This window comes from Fistularia commersonii, chromosome 7 (genome assembly GCF_037954325.1).
Source record: "Fistularia commersonii isolate RoL2024-O1a breed Wild chromosome 7, RoL_Fcom_v1.0, whole genome shotgun sequence".
Taxonomy (NCBI): domain Eukaryota; kingdom Metazoa; phylum Chordata; class Actinopteri; order Syngnathiformes; family Fistulariidae; genus Fistularia; species Fistularia commersonii.
The window spans coordinates 19,383,797-19,407,019 of NC_141290.1; the positions used below are offsets into that span (position 1 = coordinate 19,383,797).

At 41.5% G+C, this 23,223-nt stretch overlaps 4 protein-coding genes across 4 annotated transcripts; all 4 read right to left on the reverse strand.

Annotated features, from left to right (window-relative positions):
• Positions 1–539: 539 nt before the first annotated feature.
• LOC147232997 (odorant receptor 131-2-like) lies at positions 540–7,831 on the reverse strand. The gene is made up of 6 exons (XM_086149070.1): positions 7,755–7,831; positions 6,321–6,360; positions 4,311–4,513; positions 3,581–3,721; positions 2,210–2,471; positions 540–1,565 (listed from the first exon to the last, which is right to left on the reverse strand). Exons 1-6 carry the CDS (start codon positions 7,829–7,831, stop codon positions 1,212–1,214), a joined length of 1,077 nt encoding a protein of 358 aa, XP_086005196.1. The 3' UTR covers positions 540–1,211.
• A 600-nt stretch (positions 7,832–8,431) lies between these two features.
• On the reverse strand, positions 8,432–12,539 carry LOC147232998 (odorant receptor 131-2-like). Its single transcript, XM_086149071.1, has 6 exons — positions 12,506–12,539; positions 11,258–11,471; positions 10,790–10,928; positions 9,714–10,139; positions 9,409–9,624; positions 8,432–8,617 (listed from the first exon to the last, which is right to left on the reverse strand). Exons 1-6 carry the CDS (start codon positions 12,537–12,539, stop codon positions 8,432–8,434), a joined length of 1,215 nt encoding a protein of 404 aa, XP_086005197.1.
• A 2,449-nt stretch (positions 12,540–14,988) lies between these two features.
• Positions 14,989–16,335, reverse strand: LOC147232999 (odorant receptor 131-2-like). The gene is made up of 2 exons (XM_086149072.1): positions 16,219–16,335; positions 14,989–15,801 (listed from the first exon to the last, which is right to left on the reverse strand). The coding sequence occupies exons 1-2, from the start codon at positions 16,333–16,335 to the stop codon at positions 14,989–14,991; spliced, it is 930 nt and encodes a 309-aa protein (XP_086005198.1).
• A 4,200-nt stretch (positions 16,336–20,535) lies between these two features.
• On the reverse strand, positions 20,536–22,422 carry LOC147233000 (odorant receptor 131-2-like). The gene is made up of 2 exons (XM_086149074.1): positions 22,246–22,422; positions 20,536–21,369 (listed from the first exon to the last, which is right to left on the reverse strand). Exons 1-2 carry the CDS (start codon positions 22,420–22,422, stop codon positions 20,536–20,538), a joined length of 1,011 nt encoding a protein of 336 aa, XP_086005200.1.
• Positions 22,423–23,223: the final 801 nt, after the last annotated feature.

Consider the following 23,223-nt stretch of genomic DNA (forward strand, 5'->3'; position numbering starts at 1 on the left):
TGCAAGTTGATCAATATTTCTTTCTTTTTTTCTTTAAAGTTGCTAAGGATACAATGCTACGCAGAGATGTACAGATAACAATTTTATAGACAACTGATGATATTTATAGTTGCAACTGAGAGTAGAGGGAGGGACCCGAAATGTTTTCTTCTTCCTGGGGGGCGCAAGAAAATAATTAAGCGCTGATTTTACATGAAATAACGCGCCTCTGAAAAGCAGCGTCTCTGTGACACCGTCGCCCTCTAGTGGCCAGAGGCTCCTGTTGCACCTCCATGTGGTTTGATCGTCATAAACACAAATTTATCGGAGATCAGTTGCATGTCTTAACTTGATATTTCCTTTGAACATAAATTATTTTCTGGACAATGGATGCAAATGTAGGCCACTCTTTCTGACATTGAGTCAATTTTATTTTGTTACACAGGGATTACATTACATTACATTTGGCAGACGCTTTTATCCAAAGCGACTTACAATAGAGGACATAAGCACTGCAAATAACACTTGCAAATACAAGAAATAGACACAAATTATTAGAAATAGATACAAAATGTGGAAGTGCATTTTTTGGTCAATTAATATTTTCATTTCACATATCAAGGGGATTGTTTGAAAACAGTTTTTTAATTTACATTATTATTAACAATAATTTTTATCGTTATTAACAACAACAACAATGGTAATGGTAATGATAAGTGTAATAAATCAAGAGGAAATTGCATCCTTTATACCATTGTACCATAAAATCAACTGTGTATCATAAAAAAATGAAGGAGAAATAGCAAACAAACAAGAAATTTCCTTAAATATTAACAAAGGGCCTAAAAGTTAGCTTTAAACAAGACAGTTGAAATTTGGTAAAAAGTTAGAATAGAATAGTTATGATGAAATTTGTCCCTTTACTTTTTAAAAAAAAGTATTATATTTCAACCCTTGAAAGTAATGAACGTAAAGTGTGCTACATTCCTCTTAAAAGATGAAATACACATATGTTCACTTCAATTCACCTCGTAGTTCCTTCGTTTAGCTTCGAGATGTTCATTTTACCTTCTGCTTTTAAGCTACATTTTAGTTAGAAGCTAAAATATGAAATACAATATAAATGCATTCTCCCTTTCCTCTAGTGCTGTTTTTCTAAACATGTTGCAAAATGTTGTAGTACTCGGCAAAAAAATCCAGTAAAGTATTCCAGCCCGTTGTTTCAGGCCGACTCACAATGACATATTCTTGGCAGAAACCTTTCTTATCGGTTTCCGACTCTTTACGCGAGGACAGTAGTGTCTGCAGTGGAGGTGCGTCCGGATGTGCCTGTTGAACGTCTTGTCACGAAGGCCATAGATGAGCGAGCTGAGCAGGCGGGGGAGCACGTTGGTCAGCATGAAGGTGCTGAACGTGATCGTGGTCCGATGCAAAGACCACTTACGAATGAGGGTCAGGTTGAGGATTGGTGCGGTGAAGGACATCATGCAGATGAGCAGCTGGACGCCATGCAGAAGGATGGTCCTCTGGGCGATTCTGCTCAAAGCCTGCTCTGAGGAGGACGCCGCTTGGGCGGAGAAAACCACCTTGAGGTAGGTGACGATTACCGTCAGTGAGACAAAGAAGAAAAGGAGGACCTGGGGGTCATGGTGGAAGAGGAGGAGAAAGAGCATCCTTCACTTTCCTTCCTTACATGTTATTAATACTTTGTTGATTGACAACAACAATAAAAAGGAATCGAACGTGAAGAAGAAGAAAACGCCGAACGAGAACGAGCAAATGCTTCCACCATAGAGATTCCTCCGTATTGCACAATTTAAGAACTTCATGAAGTGCTTGTGCGATTTTGAGGTTAAGAGTGAAAACTAAGGGTGGCACGGTGGTGCAGTGCTTAGTGCTTCAGCCTCCTGGACCCTGGTTTGATTCAGACAACCTTTCTGTGTGGAGTTCGCATGTTCTCCCCCGGGTTCTCCGATTTCCTCCAGCAGTCCAAAAATTTGGAAAATTGCACTGAATATTTAAATGTGTGGCCCTGTGACTGACTGAGCTGAGATAGGCTCCAGCATCCCCCACGAGTGCAGGATACACGGCAGAAGATGGATGGATGAAGTGAAAAATAAGTACACTTGATAAAAAAAGAAAATCTTCAGCAAGTGATAGGAAATTTTTCTGTCAGGTTAGAAACACTTTTTAACTCTATATGAAATTTTCTGTGAAAAGGTGGACAGACCTGGATGACAATCCGCTGGGTGTTGTGGTACGGCGTGTTGTACATGGTGCTGATGTAGCAAATGAGTTTCGTTGAGAATTCTGACCGGGGCTGGGTCACGAAGATGATGATGTCGCAGACGGAGGGGATGCAGGACACGGCCCAGATGAGGGCGATGAGGGCATAGACCCGATGCACCGTGCAGATCTGGACGTGATCAAGAGGCCAGCACACGGCGATGTAGCGCTCCACCGCCATGCCGGCCAGGTTTAGTGGGCTGATCCTGAAACGGGAAGGAGAACAAGTAAGAATCATCAACGAAGTGGACAATATTTAATTTGAAACTATTAGCCATTAAACACAAGCTAATTGCATCATCAGTGATTTTTGTAGAGAATATCAACTGAAGCTGCCATTGCTATCAGTTATTTTCTGTCTGTCTGACAGAACTTTGTCTCTGCTGTGCAGACCTTACAATTTAAGGGTAATGTCTCTTGTTCGGAACATACTTTTGCAACCTAGTGAATATTGGGGTTTGTAAACTCTCAGAACTACTAAGAGCGTCGTCATTCTTGAGGATTTCCCTGTCCTTCCTGCCTGAAGCCATTTTGGACTGATTTATGTGTCTTAACAAATGAATCATGTAGGCGCCATCTTTACCAGCTAGCTGCTACGGCTTATGTTGATATATGTATTGGGTAAGCTATAAATTTCTTTATTGTGCTGGATTCTTTCTTTTTTTTTTATTTATTTTTTCTTTAAATCAACCTCTTAGATAACATATTACATGCAGTAGTTTTAGACCTTGCCCCTGCTTTGAACAAAACACATTTATTAATGCCAGCACGAGTCAACTTACAGACCGTATTTTATGAAATTTTATGTATTTTAATTTACACATGCAATGGTTTATATATTTCTCTTACCTGTTGAAAGTCTGTAAATAACCAAGTAATTAATTTTACTATGAATCTGCCAGTTAACATATAGAATAGAATAGAATAGAATAGAATAGAATAGAATAGAATAGAATATTCCTTTAATCATTCAATCAGTCCAAGAAAAGTTATCAAAAAATAGAGAAACTGGGAATAAACAATAAACAGTGTTAACAATATATATAATCAGGTAGGGCTTGCATTAATAAGTTGCACCTTTGCAATATGACAATATATAAAGAGTATAAACAGTATATACAGTATGACTACTTTTGGAAACAAAGTGCCAGAAAATTGTGGAAAAAGCGCAGAACATTGGACAGCCTCAAACATGTGACTTGGGTTTATAAACTGACTCTGAACAACATCCAGCAAATTGTTGCAGCTCTCTCGTTAGTCCTCAAAATACACTCAGTGAGGATATTTGGTTGCCAAATGAGCAACACACACTTACTTGCTGTTTGTGGCCAGGAGGAAGAGCATGAAGCAGCAGGCAGTGACGCTCAGCTTAACAGTGTAGGTCAACATCTGCAGCACCACAGACATAGTCAGCATTATCATGTCGTTGATCACCAGGTGGATGTACAGCACGTACCTGCAGTCCGCGTGCACACAGACACGCACACACACACACACACACATGCACACACACACGAGGGGGGGAGGAGATATGATTATAACAATTGCAAATTCTGGCCAGAATTATATTTATGTTGTGTACATCTATCTATCTATCTATCTATCTATCTATCTATCTATCTATCTATCTATCTATCTATCTATCTATCTATCTATCTATCTATCTATCTATCTATCTATCTATCTATCTATCTATCTATCTATCTATCTATCTATCTATCTATCTATCTATCTATCTATCTATCTATCTATCTATCTATCTATTTTTTTCTAAAACAAATATAAAGTGCTTGAGATCTTTCCTGAATGAGTTGTTCAAATAAAATATCTTGTTCAGTAAAGTAACTTACAAAAATGTTACTAAAAAAATGACTGATAAACTGATGATAAACTGATCAAATAAACTCATCAGAAGATTTTCTAACACAGAGGAAAAGAAATTCGGAAATCACTCTGAAAAGCAGGAAGAAGTGAGTAAAAAAAGCAACAAAAAATTAGCTAGAAGATGAAAGATAAAACTGGGATGACCTCATCCCCTTCACCACCTGGGGTCCTGCTGGAAGGTCGGAGTTTTGAAGTAGGTGAAGACCAAGGCCCCGTTGACAGAGTTGATTGCCAAGCAGATGATCACAGTGAAGAAGGTTTTGGTGAAAGCGTCACTGAAGCTGTCCTGACGTACGCTGGAGTTCATCTCGCACCCGAGTCCTGCTCCGCTGCTGCAGTCGCCAGCGACCCAGATTTCACGGAGCTAGAAGAAATACAATGAGGGAAATATGGGAGGAAAAAAGGGGGGGTATCCCTGATTATTCATCAAAACAATGCTAACATTTTCAGTCAATATTTGAATAGTAATTATTTTACCACGTATGAATAAAATAATTGAACCAGTGAAAATAAGTGAACCAGTGATTAATGCATTACAAAAGAATCAAAATCACAATCCTGAAAATATTTGCAGCACATCGTTATTATTCACTTTCTTATGTACATTTGTTCAGTAGGACAAGAAGCAAAGATTAGAATATTGATTTTTAAGCAAAAGATTTCAATCCCTAAATTAAATCACATTTCTATTTACCCGGTACATTGGTTGAGTAAAAAAACAAGGTGGCACAGTGGCATTTGCCTCACAGATAGATAGATAGATAGATAGATAGATAGATAGATAGATAGATAGATAGATAGATAGATAGATAGATAGATAGATAGATAGATAGATAGATAGATAGATAGATAGAATGTGCACAACCCTGTGTGTGTGTGTGTGTGTGTGTGTGTGGTCACGCGGACTGCAGGTACGTGCTGTACATCCACCTGTTGATCAGCGACATGATAATGCTGACTATGTCTGTGGTGCTGCAGATGTTGACCTACACTGTTAAGCTGAGCGTCACTGCCTGCTGCTTCATGCTCTTCATCCTGGCCACAAACAGCAAATAAGTGTGTGTTGCTCATTTGGCGACCAAATATCCTCACTGAGTGTATGTTGAGGGCTAAACACAGAGTTGCACAGTTTTGAAATCAATAGCCTAATTTTTTTTTTTTTTTTCGGTACATATATCCGACCTTTCTATGTTGAGTTTGCATGTTCTTTCTCCGCGTTCTCTGGTTTCCGCCCACAGCCCAAAAACATGCATCAGGTTATTTGGGAAAATATTGGGAAAAATTGCCCTGAATGAGTGACTGAGTGAATGTATGTCTATATATGTGGCCCTGCAATTGACTGGCGATCAGTCCAGGGTGTACCCTGCCTCTCGCCCGATGAGAGCGGGGATAGTCTCCAGCATCCCCTGCGACCCTGAGTTGGCAGGAGATGGATAGATTGGTAAAAACAAAGAAATCCATGAAGTGTGAACATTTCAAGAAGAACAACTAATTAAAAGAATAAGTCAGAAGAAGTGTATTCAAGACAAACCTTTTGAAATATCTGATATATTCAAATACAAATAAAGCTTGGAAATTCATATTTTTGCCTCTGTTTCTCTAAATTATAATTCAACTCCCTTTTGACGTTCACTCTTGTGATGCTACTTTTTTCTTCAGTGAAATAACCAGGTAAGGCAAGTGTAATAATACTATTAATGTAGTACAGTAATAAACCAATTTAACAAAATAAAACACAACTTCAAAATTAAATAGATTCTCATTCATAAAATGACCAAATAAACAAACCTCTTTTATGCTTCTATCAATTGTATAGTATTTTCCTGACGATTATTTCCAATACATTTATGTGTACAACAAAATACAAACCCATTGAAATCCATTTACCATAAACACTTGACTTCCTGTAACAAATTTCTTCAGAAAAATAAAAATTAAACTTCCTTTTCAAATCTGAATATATATGTATACATATATGTATTCAATTTGGTTATAAGCAAATTGAACACTAAATGCAACTTTAAGCAGCTTTGACTTTTTTCATATGTAGTGTCTCTCATCTCACATAAAATAAGATCAGTTTTTAACCGACCACAAAAAGCGAAGGGAGGGGAAGGCTCCATCATAGAGAAGAAAAGAAGGATTTATCGAGGAGGGAAAGTGAAACTTACTCTGAGACCACGCAGGCTGGAGAGAAGATTGAGGTGGCGGCTGTAAGTCACAGGAAAAACGGGAAGAGGGGCACTTATAGAGCTTTCCGTGTCGGGAGGAGAGATTTTGGGGTGGAGGGGGGAGAGATATGGGAAGGCATGCAAAGTCAAATGTCACCATTAAGAGTGTACATTTATTGTCTATTAATGCTTTTGGGGGTTTCAGAGGGACTCTTTCATCCCCCCACCCACATACACACACACACACTTTCCCTCAAAACATTTCAAACCATCAGGAAAAGGAATTGACTCACAAAATCGAATAGTTTTCGATGACTTTGCGATCACTTTTCAGAACAAAAATAGGTCACAATATAAAGTCATCTTTATATAAACACGCACACGCACATATTTTACATATATATATATATGTATGTATTTTTCTAACAAAAATGATTGCACTCCATTCTCATAAATTATTTATGCCAATGACTTTTTGTTGTTTTTATGCTCCCCAACTAAGAAATGTCAGGTTAATGTCTGCATGCCCCTGTAATGTCAAAGCTCCACATTGTGAGATTGTGTGCGTTGTTTGTGTGCTTTTGCAGGTGTGTGTGTGTGTGTGTGTGTGTGTGTGTGTGTGTGTGTGGAAGGGTGAGGGGGGTTGGACAAGTCAGCTGTCAAACACAGGGTCAGCTGTCAATATAGAGACATTCAATAATTTACTGGCCTTCACTCAAACAGCAAATTTCTTCTGTTTCTTGAGTCTTCAGTGACCTGTTGACTGTTTTTTAGACTGGAGCCTGGAGAGTACGTGGGCTGGAGATTATGGAAAACCCACTCAGAAAGTCAAAATGGACTAGGGAACTTCTTACAGTGAGGAGGGCATTGACCGCTGTCTCCTGCCCAGTTCATTTTCTTTAACTCAAACCCCAAATCAGACATTTCTAATTGTCCATCTATCCATCCATCTTCCCCCCGTTTATCTTGAGTCAGGTGGTGGGGACAGCAGTCGGAGCAGTGATGCCCAGACCTCCCTCTCCCCCAGCAACATGGTCCAGCTTCTCTGGGGGGACCCCAAGGCATTCCCAGGCCAGCCTGGAGACATATTCTCTCCGGCATGTCCAGGGTCTTCCCCGTGGCCTCCTCTTAAATAGACATGCCCAGAATACCTCCATCGGGAGGCGTTCAGGAGGCATCCTGACCAGATGCTTGAGCCATCTCATCTGACTCCTCTCTTTGCGGCGGTGCAGTGGCTCTACTCCAAGCTCCTCCCAAATGACCGAACTTCTCACGCTATCTCCAAGGGAGGGTCCGACCACCCCGTGGATGAAACTCAGCTCCCTCTTCACCACGACGGACGTCAGAGTCTGCATCGCTGCAGTCGCCGCACCGAACCGCCTGCTCATCTCCCGCTCCAACCTTCCCTCACTTGTGAACAAGACCCCAAGATACTTGAACTCCTCCACTCGGGGCAGGACTTCTTCCCCGACCTGGAGTGGGCGTTCCACCTGTTTCCTGTTGAGCACCATGTTCCACGACCAGGACAAAAATCACACTACTCTTCCATAATCCAAGGTTCAATGACCCAATGGACCCTCTTCTCCAGCACTGCTGAATAGACCTTACCAGGGAGGTTGAGAAGTCTGATCCCCCTGTAGTTGGAGCACACCCTCTGAACCCACTTTTGAAAAGGGGGATCACCACTATCCCTGACATCCATGCAGTCAGCCAGGACAGCCCTACAGCATCCAGGGCCTTGAGCAACCCAGGGTGAACCTCATCCACCCCCAGGGTCCTGCAACTGAGGAGTTTTTGACTGCTTCAGCAACTTCAGCCCCGGATATAGCCGTCTGCGCTCCAGAGTCCCCCGGCTCTGCTTCCTCGTTGGAAGGCATTTCAACGGGGTTGAGGAGGTCTTGGAAGTATTCCTGCTACCGATCTACAATGTCTCGAGTTGAGGTCAGCAGCGCCCCACCCTCTCTGCACACAGTGTTGACGGAGCACTGCTTCCCCCTCCCGAGATGGTGGACCAGAATCTCCTCGACGCCCACTGGAAGTCGTTCTCCATGTTCTCCCCGAACTCCCCCCACGCCTGAGTTTTTGCCTCAGCAACCATACATGACCATACATCACCTCTGGGGTCCACCAGCGGGTTTTAGGGTTTTTGAGAGGGAATTCAGCTTGAATCCCTTGTTGAATCCCAGCAGACCCTCACATGACGTTTGGGTCTGCCGGGTCCGACCGGCATTGTTCCCCATCAGCTGACGGCTCCGCCCTTCTCTTCGCCTGAGTGTCCAGGACAGGCGGCCGCAAGTCTGACGATACGACCGCAAGGTCGATCAAAGAACTGTAGCCTGAGGTGCCCACACCTCCCTGGCGCCTCTCACCAGGGGCAACTCCAGAATTTCTAATGTGATAATGTGATAATGTTTCTAATGTGAATTTCTAATGTGATATTCAAACTAGAATAAATAAAACCAGTCTGGATATGTGCATAAAAACAAGGCTCTTGTTGCGACATGTGTTTTGAAAATGAGCAAGCGTCACAGAATTCTGGTGCACGTTATCTTGGTAATCTGGACTTTCCGCTTTGATCAGACTGTTTGCTGAGGTGGGATATCATTTATGTTTTCATTTATGAGTCCCCCCTGTGGAATCATATAACAATATATAATGTGGTTGGAGCAGATTCCTGCATTGGCGGAGTTTAAAATAGATTTTCAAAGTTACTTTCTTAGCGCTTTACAACCTCTGAGAACCTCGTGTGCACAAGTGACTTTTGTCTGGCAATTTTCATGCTTCAAAGATTTTTTACATTTTTTTTTCAAGTGATGGTGACCCTGCTCTCTCTCTGAGAGTCATGTGAATCAGAGGTTTCATACCCTCACTCGTTTGTCTCTCCAACCAGTTATTTCGATCTTATTTGGCTCTTTTAACTCTCGACCTTGACTGATCCTTCACATTGAATCTGCGACGTACAGAAGGTTGCTTTCATGGATAAATAAATGCTCCTGGGCAGCAAGCCCTCCTGTAGATATTTGCAGTAATTGTAGCCATTAGCTGTGTAATGCTAACACTTCTGCCTGGGACATCATACCGCTCTCACACGTGCATTGCTGTGGCTCTGGCACGCTAGGTAGCGGGTCCAGTACTTCCTGAACTGCTCGTCGCGGAAGCCGTAGATGGCAGGGCTCAGGAAACGTGGGATGATGTAAACCAGCAGGAAGAAGATGTAGCGGATCTCCAAACTGAGTCGCGGGAAGAGGGAGATGAGTGTGGCCTGCAAGGTGGGAACAACGAAGGCCAGCATGCAGAGCAGTAACTGGAAAAGAAGCACACAAACGCTCTTCTGAAGTTTCATTGCTTATTTTTGCTGTAATATTCAGAGTGGCACAGACGGGATTGAGGTACCTGCAGCCCGTGAAGCATGACGGTGTTCCTGGCTCTCTTGATGGAGGCCAGACCCATAGAGGCAGCGTGGGCTGTCAGCATGATCTTGCAGTAGGTGTAAAGCAGCGTTAGCGCCACGAAGGACAAGTAGGTGCCGTCGAAAACACAGTTCTTGTAGTAGATGGACCGATCACGGAACAGGAGCGTGTGGTCGCAGAAAATAGAGGTATGGAAGAAACTCGGGGGTTCCTTGATGACGGTGATGAGGAGGTCGGTAACGGGCGGGGAGGCCGAGAGGATGAAGATGACGCAGATGAGGAGAAGGGAGCGTGGGACGGTGCACATCTGGCTGTAGTGGAGGGGGAAGCAAATGGAAATGTAGCGCTCCAGTGCCATGCCGGCCAGGATGAATGGGGTTGATCGGGTGGTGAAGACAGCGCTCATGATCTAATACAATTTCAAATTATATTATTTCACTTTCTTGATTTTAAAGGGAAGATCAACTCAAACAGAATCCATAATAAATCAATCGATGAATTCAATAAAAATGATGCTGTGTCGAAAACTAAGGAATTTAAAACGTATTAAGACCATTTAAGTGGACGGAGAGGGGGACTGCCTACTGAGGTAAATCATTATTATTAAAAAGTATTAGAGCTACGGTCGAAAATGTTCTTTCCCCACTGACACGTGCAATAATTGCACAGCTCTGATCTGGACGACATGGAACAGCATGACCATCTCAATTTAGAAGCTAATTTAACCATTTACATCAGAATTTTCCCCAAATTAAAAAAAAAAAACACATGGAGATTCACCTGAAAAATGCATTACGTCATGTAACAATCTGTGAGAAATCTTAAAATTGGAAATTTACAGAGGTGGAAAAAAAAATTCTGAAAGATTAGAAAAACAATTAGAATAATTTGAACCCACTTTGACCTCTCCAACAAAAAGCCAGGATGAACATTAGGATAAGTGGCATGAAAAAATGAAACGCTGTATCTGGATGAATCTTTCCCTGAGTTCCAACCTGCGCTTGTAAATTGTTTTTTTTTTTGGCATCCAATTGCAAAGTAATTAAGTTGATGCTTTACCAGCAAGCAGCAAACGGAGGCATGGATTTTCCTGAAGATGTAGCTGACCACGTAGAGCACCGTTACCAGGCTGAGCTGCAGGGCGTCGTTAATCACCATGCAGATGAACATGATGTAACGTGGGTTCTCGTAGAACAGACTGGAATCAGACGTGGTGAAGCACGATTTAGGGCAAGAATTGAAACATAAATACAAATATCAGCCTCAGTCCAGTGCTGAATAATTAGTTTTCCTTTCATATACACAAAAGTGTGTTTATACAATGCACACACTTTTGTTTCCTGTTTTGCTGCTGCTCTTTAGCATGATTTCTGATTTAAGCATTTTGCTGATTTAATGAAAGGATGAAAAAAAGGATGAAAACAAGAACGACAATTTACCTAAAAATGTGAAGAACAAACAACAAATCATTATTTAGACATTATAATTCTATATCGCTGTCTGGGTAGGGGTCGGTGTGTGTGGTACCTGTGTCGCAGGAAGGTATGCACCATGCTGCTGTTGATGATGCTGAGGGTCAGCCACACCAGCATGGCCACGATGTTCTTGGTCAAGGCGGTGGAGAAGCCATCTTTTAGAAAGGCTACGGCGCTGTAGGTTGGCGAAGAGTTGCTGTTGCCGATCAGCTCAGAAAGGCCGAAGGTGGTGGAGTTTTGCACCGCTGATGATCCCATCTTCTCCCCTGAGGGGACAAAAAGGAAATAAAATCTTATTTGTCACAGGTTTATGATGTTACTACACACACACAGGTTATTAACAGTAGTATAAAGAATTCATTTGTGTAAATTTTCATCAGCTACTGCATTTCATTACATGATGCAATACTTCACTCGAGAAGTTGAATTCCTTGAGTGTAAATATGTTGGTTATATTGAAAATGTGATATGTTTGTGTCCTGGAGTGCTTGATAGTGTACGAGTATTACAAAGCTCTGCACAGATTATTTCACATATGACACTTGCGAGGTGATAAAACGCTGGATTTGTGATGATGACATGGAGAGCATTCTTGCTTATCTGTGCAGAAAAACGCCCAAAGTACTCATGGGAGATCATAGTATTTTTTAACCGGACTTGAACATTTCTTCCAACACTGAATTTATTAGACTAACAGCCTGGGTCTTCTCCTTCTCCTTTCGGCTTTTCCCTTCAGGGGTTGCCACAGTGATTAAACCTTCTCCATCTAACCCTATTCTCTGCATCCTCCTTTCTCACACCTACTAACTTCATATCCTCTATCACTATGTCTATAAATCTTCTCTTTGGTCTTCCTCGAAACCTCCTGCACGGCAACTCCAATTCCAGCATATTCATAATTCCAATATATTCACCATCCCTCCTCTGTACTTATTTATGATCATTTTTCCACACACACACACACACACAAACACACACAAACAATTTTACACTTTTTACCACTCAACATACATCATACAACATACATTCAACCCTCTGACCTTGAAACGTCCTCAACCCTGACGCGTCCAGCTGTCGTCACATGACTGTCCTGCACGGCTTGTCCAAGGCTCCCTCTGATGAGGGAGCTTTAAAACCCTATGATCAAACCACAGGAAATAAATTTTTGATGACAACAGTGTTTTTTCCAAACCAAATGCTTAAACTAGTTTCATTCAATCAGATCATTCAATAATGACAATACAGGAATTGTAAATAAACAAATGATTGATAGTATTGGGAGAAGAAAGCGGCCCCTCACCTGTGCAGCCACTGATTCTGCAGCAGCCTCCCATTCTTCTTATATATGAGGATTTTTGTTTGTGTGTGTGTGTGTGTGCGCATGACTGTGTGTGTGTGTGTGTGTGTGTGTGTGTGTGTGTGTGTGTGTGTGTGTGTGTGTGTGTGTGTGTGTGTGTGTGTGTGTGTGAGTGTGCATGTGCGTGTATTCTTGTATGTGTATATGCGTGTGTTTGTGCGTGTGTGTGACTGTTTTCATGAAGTTGTCATGGAGATGCATCTGTGACGTCATGGGTCATGTATGGAGGCCTCGTGTCAGCCGGGCCAGATATTTCTGTTACAAATTCTACACAGCCTTGGAGTTTTCCCTGTCCTGCCCAACTAGTTACCATGGTGATAAAGATCTAATATGACAGTTTCATAATAAACTATGACCGGGGTTTGGGTTCAGGGCTCAGAACTGAGTCAGTGTTGTCTGTAGGTTCAAAGTTATTTCCTGATCCTCTTCTTCTACCCGTGCAGTGCGCAAGAGGGAGGCGGAGATTGAAAGAATCTTCATTTTTCACCATAATTTTTTTTTTTCCTTTTCTGTCTGTGGTTTTCTGTTCACATTTGTGACTGTTTGATTGCTTTATTCGATTGTTTGGGACCAGAAACATGGCGTCCACAGAGCTCCCCCCCCCTCGTCTCTTCGGCAAAGAAGTACAGAAATCCTGCCTTGACAGCACAATATCCGTGGAGCGAATACTGTTTGCAGTCAGTGAGCACGTCAGACATGAAAATCTGATATACGCGTCCAGAATGAACTGAGCCATGGCTGCCTTCCTGAAGTCGGAAGTGCTCGTCCACCAGCTGATTGCTAGTGAAGTGGTCTTTGGCAATACCTTCGTGCAGATGCCCCCCTTTCTGTACCCTCGACATGGATCCCCGTCTCCGGTCTACTGCCGTTAGACCACTTCCTCTCTGAGAACAGCTGGGAAAGTGAAGTTCCCAAGCTTTTTGGGTTGCACAGATGATGCAGCTACCGCAGATATAGGTGAGACAGGAAGCCAGTTAGGCGAAGGTGATGACATGGAATGTGGTTCATAGTCGGACGCTGTTTCGGTTAGCAGAAGCAATAAGCTACGGAATGATCTTTACTCCTTAGAGGACATTAATGACTTCTTAGATGTCTCTGTTTACTTTAGTGACACTGATAAGTTTATCAAATCGGTCAGCACCCTTGTCCAGCCTCTCGCCCTGCTGTCTCGCTTCCCCCATTCATCCCATTTCTCAGGATAGGCTCTTTGAACATCAGTGGCGGAAGAGACAGAAACAAGAGAGCATTGATCTCTGATATCTGTTTGAGCAAGTCACGACTCATGGCCAACAGGTCAAATCATATTGCCACTTTAACAATAAGTTTCAACAAGATAGAGGTTTCTGATGAATAAAGGAGGTGTTTTGTGTTCTGTAAAGAACCATGGCGAGTTGAGTATACTGAGTATCTTTACTTGTTCTTGTTGAATGTACTCCATATACCGGCGTTTGAATGAAGGGAATCTTTAAACTCAAACTCTTCGTCTTCTTTTTCTTCTTCCTCCTCCTCCTTCTCCTCTTGTGTCTCTTCCCTGGTGAACTGGGTGTTTTTAATATATTGTTGTAGGTTTGCAGATTTATGGTAAATGGTAAAACTAGGACTAGGACAAGTGATTTTGATGTTTCATAAGTTTTTGATCAAGAGATACTACTGGTACTTTGGATCCTCGATGACTGAATTGCATATCTTGTAAGTCGCTTTGGTTAAAAGCGTCTGCAAAATGACTGTAATGTAATGTAATGTAATGTAACATAAAGAGGTCCTTACCTCCGTGAGTCTTTCACTTGAAGATATTGTAGCAAATCATCTTGGTCAGCGATGCAACACGATTTTTTATGGATGATACAGGCGGTCTTAAAATCCAATTTCACCCCTTTACAAGGCATAAAGGCCAAAGCACTGTAAATACATTAACAGAGTCATCCTTCTGTGCTTTGTAAAAACAAGTTTATACGCCTCGATATGAATTTAGACACAAACAGGCCCCTGCATTTTTTTCCGTCTTCTTTCTCTTTAATTTTTACAGCTTTTGTTTCATTTCAGCTCTCAGTTTCATGTATCGCTTTCAATATAGTTGCCATGACATCTGATGTTTTGAAACTGTTAACGGCTCTCAAACTTAACAAAAAATAAAATAAAAGGACTCATTACACACATTTGTGTGATTTTTATTATTTCTAACATTGTTTTTCCAGATGTTTTTTGTGTCATTTTTGCACCAATTCTTCAAATAATGTCCTGATGTTTTTTACAATCTAATGTTAGGTTGATTATTTGCCATTTGGTGTGCAATTTCTCATGATAATACGATAAATAGGGATTACAGATATCATATATTATTTTGCAGCAATTTTGAACTACTGTAAATTGTACTTGTAAATCAACTAGCTGCTCAGACCTTAGTTTGAGTAGAGATTACTTAAACTTCATACTGCTGCTTTAATATTCACCACTGTCTGCGTCTCCGGCCCGCAGAGATGACTCAGCAGGTGCATCTTGACATGCCTCCTGAACTTCTTATCGCGGATTCCGTAAATGATGGGACTGAGGAAGCGGGGCAAGAAGTAGACGATGAGGTAGTTTGCATATCTGATTTCCAGGATCCTGCCGGGGAATACGAGGCGCAGGATGATCTCCACGCTGGGGGAGATATAGGACAGCATGCACATCAGCAGCTGGGCGCCGTGGAGCAGGATGGTGTTCCTGGCTCGCTTGGCTGAGGCTCTATTGGTGGAAAGTGATCGGGCCGCGAACAGGATCCGCAGGTAGGTAAAGACCAGCGTGAGGAAGACACAGGAGAAGTAGATGATGTCGAAGGCCTGCCGTTTCATGGCCAGGACAGGATCTTTGAACACGTTGGATCTCAGACAGAACACTGACCCGCGAAAGAAGCTCAGGGACTCCATCGCCAAGGTAACAAACAGGTCGGTAATATCCGGAGCCACGCATATAAACCAAATCACTCCGATCACCATGTAAGTCCTCCGCACGGTGCAGATCTGTGGGTGGCGCAGTGGGTCACAGATGGCAATATAGCGCTCAATGGCCATGCTGGCCAGGTTTACGGGGGTGTTTCTGGTGGTGAAGACGGCAACCAGGATGAAAATGCAGCAGAGGGACACATTGATTTTGTAAAAGATATAACTGAGGATGAAGAGCGTAATGGTGACCGAGAGCTGGATGGCGTCATTGATCACCATGTGGATGAAGAGGATGTAGCGAGGGTCTTCATAAAAAGTCTGCAGGAGGCAAAAGAAGCGTATCAGCATAGTCTGTGACGGTTTGCAAAAGGCGGTGTTTATTGCATTTACACATCAGCAACCAAGAGGCTATTAAAAAATAAAAAAGTAACAAAGCACCAGTCACACACAGGGTAAACACCTCCATTCAAAACGATAGATTATTAGTGAATGATTTTAATGTCCCTTATGGACTCCATCCTCTGCTGCTTATCTAGGGTTAAAGATTTGAGTAAGACTGAAGTTGGTACATTTTCAGGCCCATTATGTAAATGATAAAGATTCAACACCTCAATCGCCAACCTTTTGATGCGCAGAAAATCAAAGATGTGACTGTTGTGTTCACTCCTTTCTCAGCGTACCAAATTGTGCGCGTATGTGTGTGTGTGTGTGTTTGTGTGTGAGGATGATGCATACCTGGTGTTTAAAGAAGGTAACGACCAAGGTGACATTGATGTAACTGAGGACGAGCCACAGCAGAACCACGATCAGGTTCTTCATTACAGCAGCGGTTAATGTGTCTCTGACCAGCATGAACTGGCTCACCAGCAGAGGGCGCCAAAGAGAAGGAAATAAACAGGTGCAGGATCACAATACAACGCTTCCAACTCTTGTTTTTTTTAATGTTTTTTAATATTTTTTAAAATTACATTTAAAAACATTAAAAAAATCCCTTTGTTGTAAAAAAAGTTGTATAAAAGAATAGATACTTCAAAGAATATCCAGATGCCAATCTTGCAAGTGTAGTTATTAAAATGCAAATGACTATTTAGTAATGTATTACAAAAGGCCTTTTTTAAGGACATATTTTAACATCTAGATAACTACATATATAAAGATGTTGATGAAAAATTTATTTATGATTGATTTGTTTGTCACTGTTTACTTCAGAAAGCTCCACACAACTGTTGTCTGAAAAAAAAAATGGTCATGTTTCGTCATTAGGAATTCATGCTGTCACTAGAACTTTTCACTTTTTGCTGAAGATGATTTACAATAAGAGAACACCAAACCTGAGTAAGAGTGGCGTTTCCTCCGGGACCAACATTTGATCTCATATTTGACCGATGGAGAGAAAACAGATTGCTGGAATACATTAATGTACATATTTCAGTCAGCTTTTTGACAGAACATTTTCCCGAGGCATTTCAACATGATGAAGAAACCATGATAGTACAAAAGAATGCCAGACAATTTGGAAAACTGAGAATCCATATAAAAATGCTTATATGGACTGTCCATCACATTTCTCTAAAACTCCAAACTAATTTGTATTTTTAAAAAATCAAGCTTCTTTTATGATTGCGATTTGGCTGTTGTTTCAGCTTAAGCTGAGTTTGGTCTTACATCTGCCATGGAGTATTCCCACTTAAATTAAGTATAACAAGAAAAATATTATATTTACCATCTGGAATTTATGCAATTTTGGTTTTATACAGTATCCTTCCATCATTCCTAGCTCTCCTTTTTTCTACCCAGATTTTAGCAATATTTTCTATAGAAATGCATATTATCAATATTGAGAAAAATTATAAGAATAAAATATATAGTAGCAATGTAATCGGAATACTGGTCTATAATGTCCACATTATCTGAATTTTAAAGCTGTGTTAATTACGATTTTGGTACAACACATGCAAATGATAGAAAAAATAACACATTGAATGAAAAAGCAAGTGAAAGTGTCAATACAAGTGAAACTTTACCTTAAATGTAGTGCAGGACAAATAACTACAGTGGTCCTAAGAAAATCACTGCTTCTGCAAAGTTCAGTTCAAATCACTCTCTAACCAAATATCAGATTACATGAAGAGTCCTCTAAATAAAGGGACATCTTCCAAATATTTGCAAAACTGTTAAATATATTTAAATATGATATCTTTTCTTTATAATTACATTGCAGTCATGAGGAGTAAACAATCTGGCAGGACGACAGCAAACTGTTTACTGCATTGTGGCCTCCCAAAGAGTGGTATTTTTATAAACGCTTTGAACTGCATTACATGCTTAATTGATTATGTCATTGCCCAAGTTGACCTTTAGAGGAGAAAAAGAAAAACATGCCAGAGACAGTGGCTGCTGTCAACAACGCAGAAGCTAAATGATCATTTAATAAATCCAAAGTGAAGATTTGCCAAAATTGTTTTAAATTAAATGTCTCTGTATGAATTTTTTTTAATTCATTTTCAGACCAAGTATTTTCATGGTGCACAGAAAAATCCCATGCCATATATGACACACATATTTTTTTCTGTTTTATCAAAAAGTAGCAATGGCCTGGGAGATGCAAAATATTAACATAGGCAGTCAGTCTGTGAATGTCACGTTTTTCGGCGAATGCAAGAACACTGAGGAGGTAAGGCGCTTCAGTGGGATTGTTTACGAGGACTCAAATGGGGGACTGCATTGGATCTGGGTTGATTCTGGAGTCATGGAAGTCTCAAGAACTTGCGGGGAAGCTGGTGAGACGTAGATCTCTGAAACGAGGGACTTGCAAGGAAAAGGTGAGCAGTAGACCGACAATCTGGCACCGAAGGGCTGATAGCAGGCTCCTCTCAGGCCTGGTGATGCACGGCACACTTGCTGGAGTCCACCCTCCTGCACGGCTGCTGCTTCACAAGAGCCTCTGATGGAGAACCGCGAACACCGATAACCCCGGATCCCAACATTACCTCCCAGCTTAACCAGCGCCACCAGGCAGCCCGGTGGAACAAGACAGAAGGGAAGAGTGATAGTCCGATATTAGAGATGGATCCAAAATGGAGGAACAAGGCACCCAAGAGTGGGCTTCAGGGCCATGGCCCTTCCAATCCAGAACATACTGCCATCCCCGACTCCCCGGCAATGGGAGTCAACAATCCAACGGACGGTGTACGCAGAGCACCCCCCAACGTCCCGGATGGGCAGAGGGGGCTCGGAAGGAGGGCACAGGGTACTGGCAAGGGGAGGTAGGACCTGGGATACATGGAAGGTTGGGTGAATGCGGAGGCAAGGAGGCAGGCGGAGGCAAACCACAGAGGGGCTGATTACGGGCTCTACTTGATACGGACTGATGAATCTCGGGGCCAATCTCCGGGAGATAGTTTTCAAAGGAACGTCACTAGATGACGGCCAAATCTTCTGTCCAGGCGAATAGACAGGAGCTATAATCCGTCTCCAAACATTATCAAAGATTCTGAGATTCGCAAAGATTCGGAGATTCATTAGATTCGGAGGTTCGCTGCAGCGTGGCCGGGACAGCGGACCAGATACATCTGCAGGAGCAAATGTGATGGCAGACTGAATTGACCGTAATCTGTCTGTCATCTGTCTATCTGTCAACCAACTCTTACCAACTTGTTTGGATCTGCCAGGCAAATGACAGCCTTCAAGACCCTCAGTGGACCCTTTGAGTACCTAGTCATGCCCTTTGGGCTTTGCAATGCCCCAGCTATGTTTCAAGGCCCGATAAATGACGTACTCCCTGACTTTCTGAACATTTTCATATTTGCCTACCTGGGTGACATTCTTATCTCTTCACCGTGTCATCCTCAAAAGGCCCTAGGGTGTTTGAAGCCAAGTGTGAAGTAGTCAGGATGGGAGTCAGACGCTCCAAGTCAGAAGCCACTGCATTCCATCCGGCTAAAATGTCTTGGTGTGCAGGTGGTTGGCCTACAGGGCAGTTGTAAAATGTAACATGCTTTGGATTGGCTCCTGCAGGCCGAGTTCAACGCAATGAATGAATAAATGAGAGGGCCCCATTGGTTGATGCACAACAACCAGACACTGACCGCTGAGCTTTCCTCCGAGGACTGACTCCAGGTCTACAACTTCTTTTTTGTGAACAGTATGTTTCACTTGATATATTTTTGGATAGTTAATGATTATTTTTTGTGATTTTCTTAACACCAGATCCCCATACACATTGAGGAGCTCCTTCCAGCATCGCTGGCCTGATCTGTGTAGCCATAAAGACCGAAACCAACATTTTGCATGCTAACTATCCTAGCACTGTCGTCTGAAGAAAGAACTAATAATGTTGCGGGGTTAGCCCCCAAAGCACAGATTCAGCTATCATTCAAGTTGTCGGCGCAAAAGCAAGTTACTTACTGGATTACAAATTAGTAATAGGCAACGATGACAAACAGATCTCTTTCATGGACAATTAAATGAATCCTGCAATCATAAGTATCTTATAGGCTTATAGTTGATGTGACTCCCTGCAGAAGAGAGTGAACAACCCTATGGGCGGGAATTCTCCAATGGGCTGTAGTTAGTCTCACCACTGTTAGTCAACAAAGCACAGGAACAACTGATCCTCCTCCTTTACCTCACGTCTACCACGCATCTATCTCTTGCTGATTGTGACAGTCAGAAATAAGAAATTGTTGTTCCTGCTTTCCAACTGCTATAACAAAAATAATGGTAATGAATAAAAAAGATATATTTTATTTAGAGAACACCATAAAAATCATTCAGTTGCTTCATCAGAGCTATCTATCAATGATATGATTCTTCTTCTAAACAGTAATGACCGTTCGCATCTTTCAAGCTAATTTTGGAAGTTGATGATGTCCATTTCGCAGGAACTTCAAGGAGCCATAATATTTGTCGTCTTAATTGTTCTGTTTTATTTTGATTTATTTTATGAATGCACAGACGACAAAATGTTCTTCACAGTAACTTAATACAAGAAAGAATTGCGCAATAGGCACAAGAGATTCAGTGATCTTCTGAAATGTCTGACAGAAATTTTCAATGATTTTTCACACCACATTTGGAGATTTTCATGGTGACATCTGTTGCATTTTTGCTCAAGTTCATCGTACAGAGCAAGTACCTTCTCATGTATCTCCGGAAGGTCTGATCTCGAAGCCCATAAACAATTGGGCTAATAAAACGTGGCAAAATCTGAATGATGACGTAGGAGCCAAATAAGATGTCCCGTTCGTTAAAAAAGTACATCAAGGCGTCTTCAAACATGGGTCTTATGTAAGTCAGCATGCATAACAGCAACTGGAAACCATGGAGGAGAATTGTGTTTCTAGTTTTTCTCAGATCTATTTGTGCATCCTTGTGCATGCTTGCTCCCTTGGCGGTGAAAATAATCTTGAAATAGGTGAAAAAGAGCGTGAGCCAAACCAGGACAAGAAAGATTATATGGGATATGTCGCGTTTTTTCATGCTGTATACACTTCTGAACACATATTCTCTGACGCAAAAGATCCTAGAGTGAAAGAACTGGAGTGGTTCAGTGAGAATCAGGATGATGATATCAGGCAGGACGGAGGCGGCGCTAACAAGCCAGATCAGACCCATTAGAACGTAGGTTTTCCTGACTGTACAGAGCTGTCCGTATCGGAGGGGGAAGCAGATGGCGATGTAACACTCCACGGCCATGGAGCCCAGGTTCAGGGGTGTGTTGAGGGTGGTAAGGACGGTGGTGACCATAAGGATGAGGCAGAAGGGTACACTGATCACATGCAGTGTGTAGCTGATGACATGGAGGAGCGTGGACAGGAAGAGCTGCATCATGTCGTTCACCACCAGGTGGATGAACAGAATGTAGCGAGTGTTTGTGTTGAAGATCTGGTGGAAAGAAATCAGAAATCCCTGTGCTGTCACAATATCAGATTTTTGTGATCAACATGATTTTCATGATGAACAAAAAAAAAGCAGGAATATTGTCATATTGCAGTGTGTATGGAGAGCACACCATCATAATAATGATAAAATACAAGTCCTGGCCTCTGAGGCGGCTTTTGCTTCTGTTCATGGAGACCAAGAACAGAAACATGCTTGACATAATGCTAGGATTGCGGAAAAACCTCTCAAAGCATTGTTACAGTGACCCCAGTGGCTCATTATCATGACCTCGTGCCCTGCGCCCCCTTCTTTACAGAACACTCAGTGAGACACAATCTTATACCTTCTTCAGGTCCACAAACAACGTGTCATTAAACCCATATATACTGCAAAAGCTGTTTCTTATGCTGAATTACATTTTACACGATTGTCATATTGAAACAACTGTCCTGGCAAAAATTATTTTGAGCGTGACGGAAGTCAGAATGGCAAATATCATCTAATACTGAAATGTGAAAAATATATCAATGCATTTGCAATGATCATGGTGTTTTTTTTTGCTTATGTAAATCCAAAAACTATTATTCTACATACAAATACAGGGAGTGAATATGTTTTGAAAAAGCAGTCTTTGTGCTTAAACCCCTGGTGAGGGAGGTCTTTTTCCTCCAAGGCCATGATAATCGCTACTTGCAAAATAAAAATCTGATTCACAATATTTGGGTCAAATATGACCTTAGAACATTACTCGAAGGCGTGTATATCATGTCAGTGATTTCAGTGATTAAGATAATTTGAGAAGAAGGTATTTTCTCCTGAATTTAATTTTTGAAGTAATAAAATGAAATACGATACTGCACTAAATTAGAAATTTGAGACCTGGTGCTTTCTGAAGGTGTGGACCAGAGTTGCATTGATGTAGTTGATGGAGATGCAGAGGATCGTGACGATCAAGTTCTTGACCAAAGCTGGGGTGAAAAGATCCCTCTCATTCCATTTGACAGGTGCAGTGCCATTAACAGTGCCATTATTCATGTCTGGAACGACAGCATTCATTCTGCCTCAGAAAAGAACTGGGTATAACTATAATTATCTATATGCATGTCCTCATCTTTGAGTGTTCGACAAATATTGAAGTAGTTCCCCCAATAACCCTGGTATACGTTCCTCAAACATCACGAGAAAAATTCCTTGCCACAATCCAAGTTAGCATTTTTTCAATCAAAATAGGTCTGTTCAAATTTGGTAAAAAAAAAACAAAACAACAACTATGCATTGATAATGAATGGCATAATAATAAGCACATGTCTAGCTGTCTGCATTAGTCAACTTCAATCTCAGTATTAATAATGAAGAAACTGTACCTACCTCACACTCCGTCAGGGCAATCATCTGCTATGTTTTACACACAGAGTTTATATATGCCGTGACTGAAAACAGTTGGGATTACTTGGGAAAAAATGTTTTCTGGGTTCTGTAACTGTAAACGTGACAGGCTGGGTGGTGAAAGGGGCGGAGATGCACAGTTAAGCACATTTTACAATGTACTTTTAGCAATGCCTGAGAGAGGCCCTTTGGATATTTTCATAATTTCTTCAAAAAATAACACATGTCTGTTTTTCTGCTAAGGGTTTAAATAAATCTAAAAAATAAACTGCAATAAACACATAATTCTTAATTGCAGAAGCAAAATAATTTCATATCACATCCACATTGTCACTGATAAGGCAGCTTTTCATTTGGGCAGTATTATGGTACTGATAAGAAGAGAAATGGAATAGGAGTTATCCTGAATGAGGAGTTTGTCAGGAACGTTCTAGAGGTGAAAAGAATGTCAAATAGACTTATGAGTCTGAA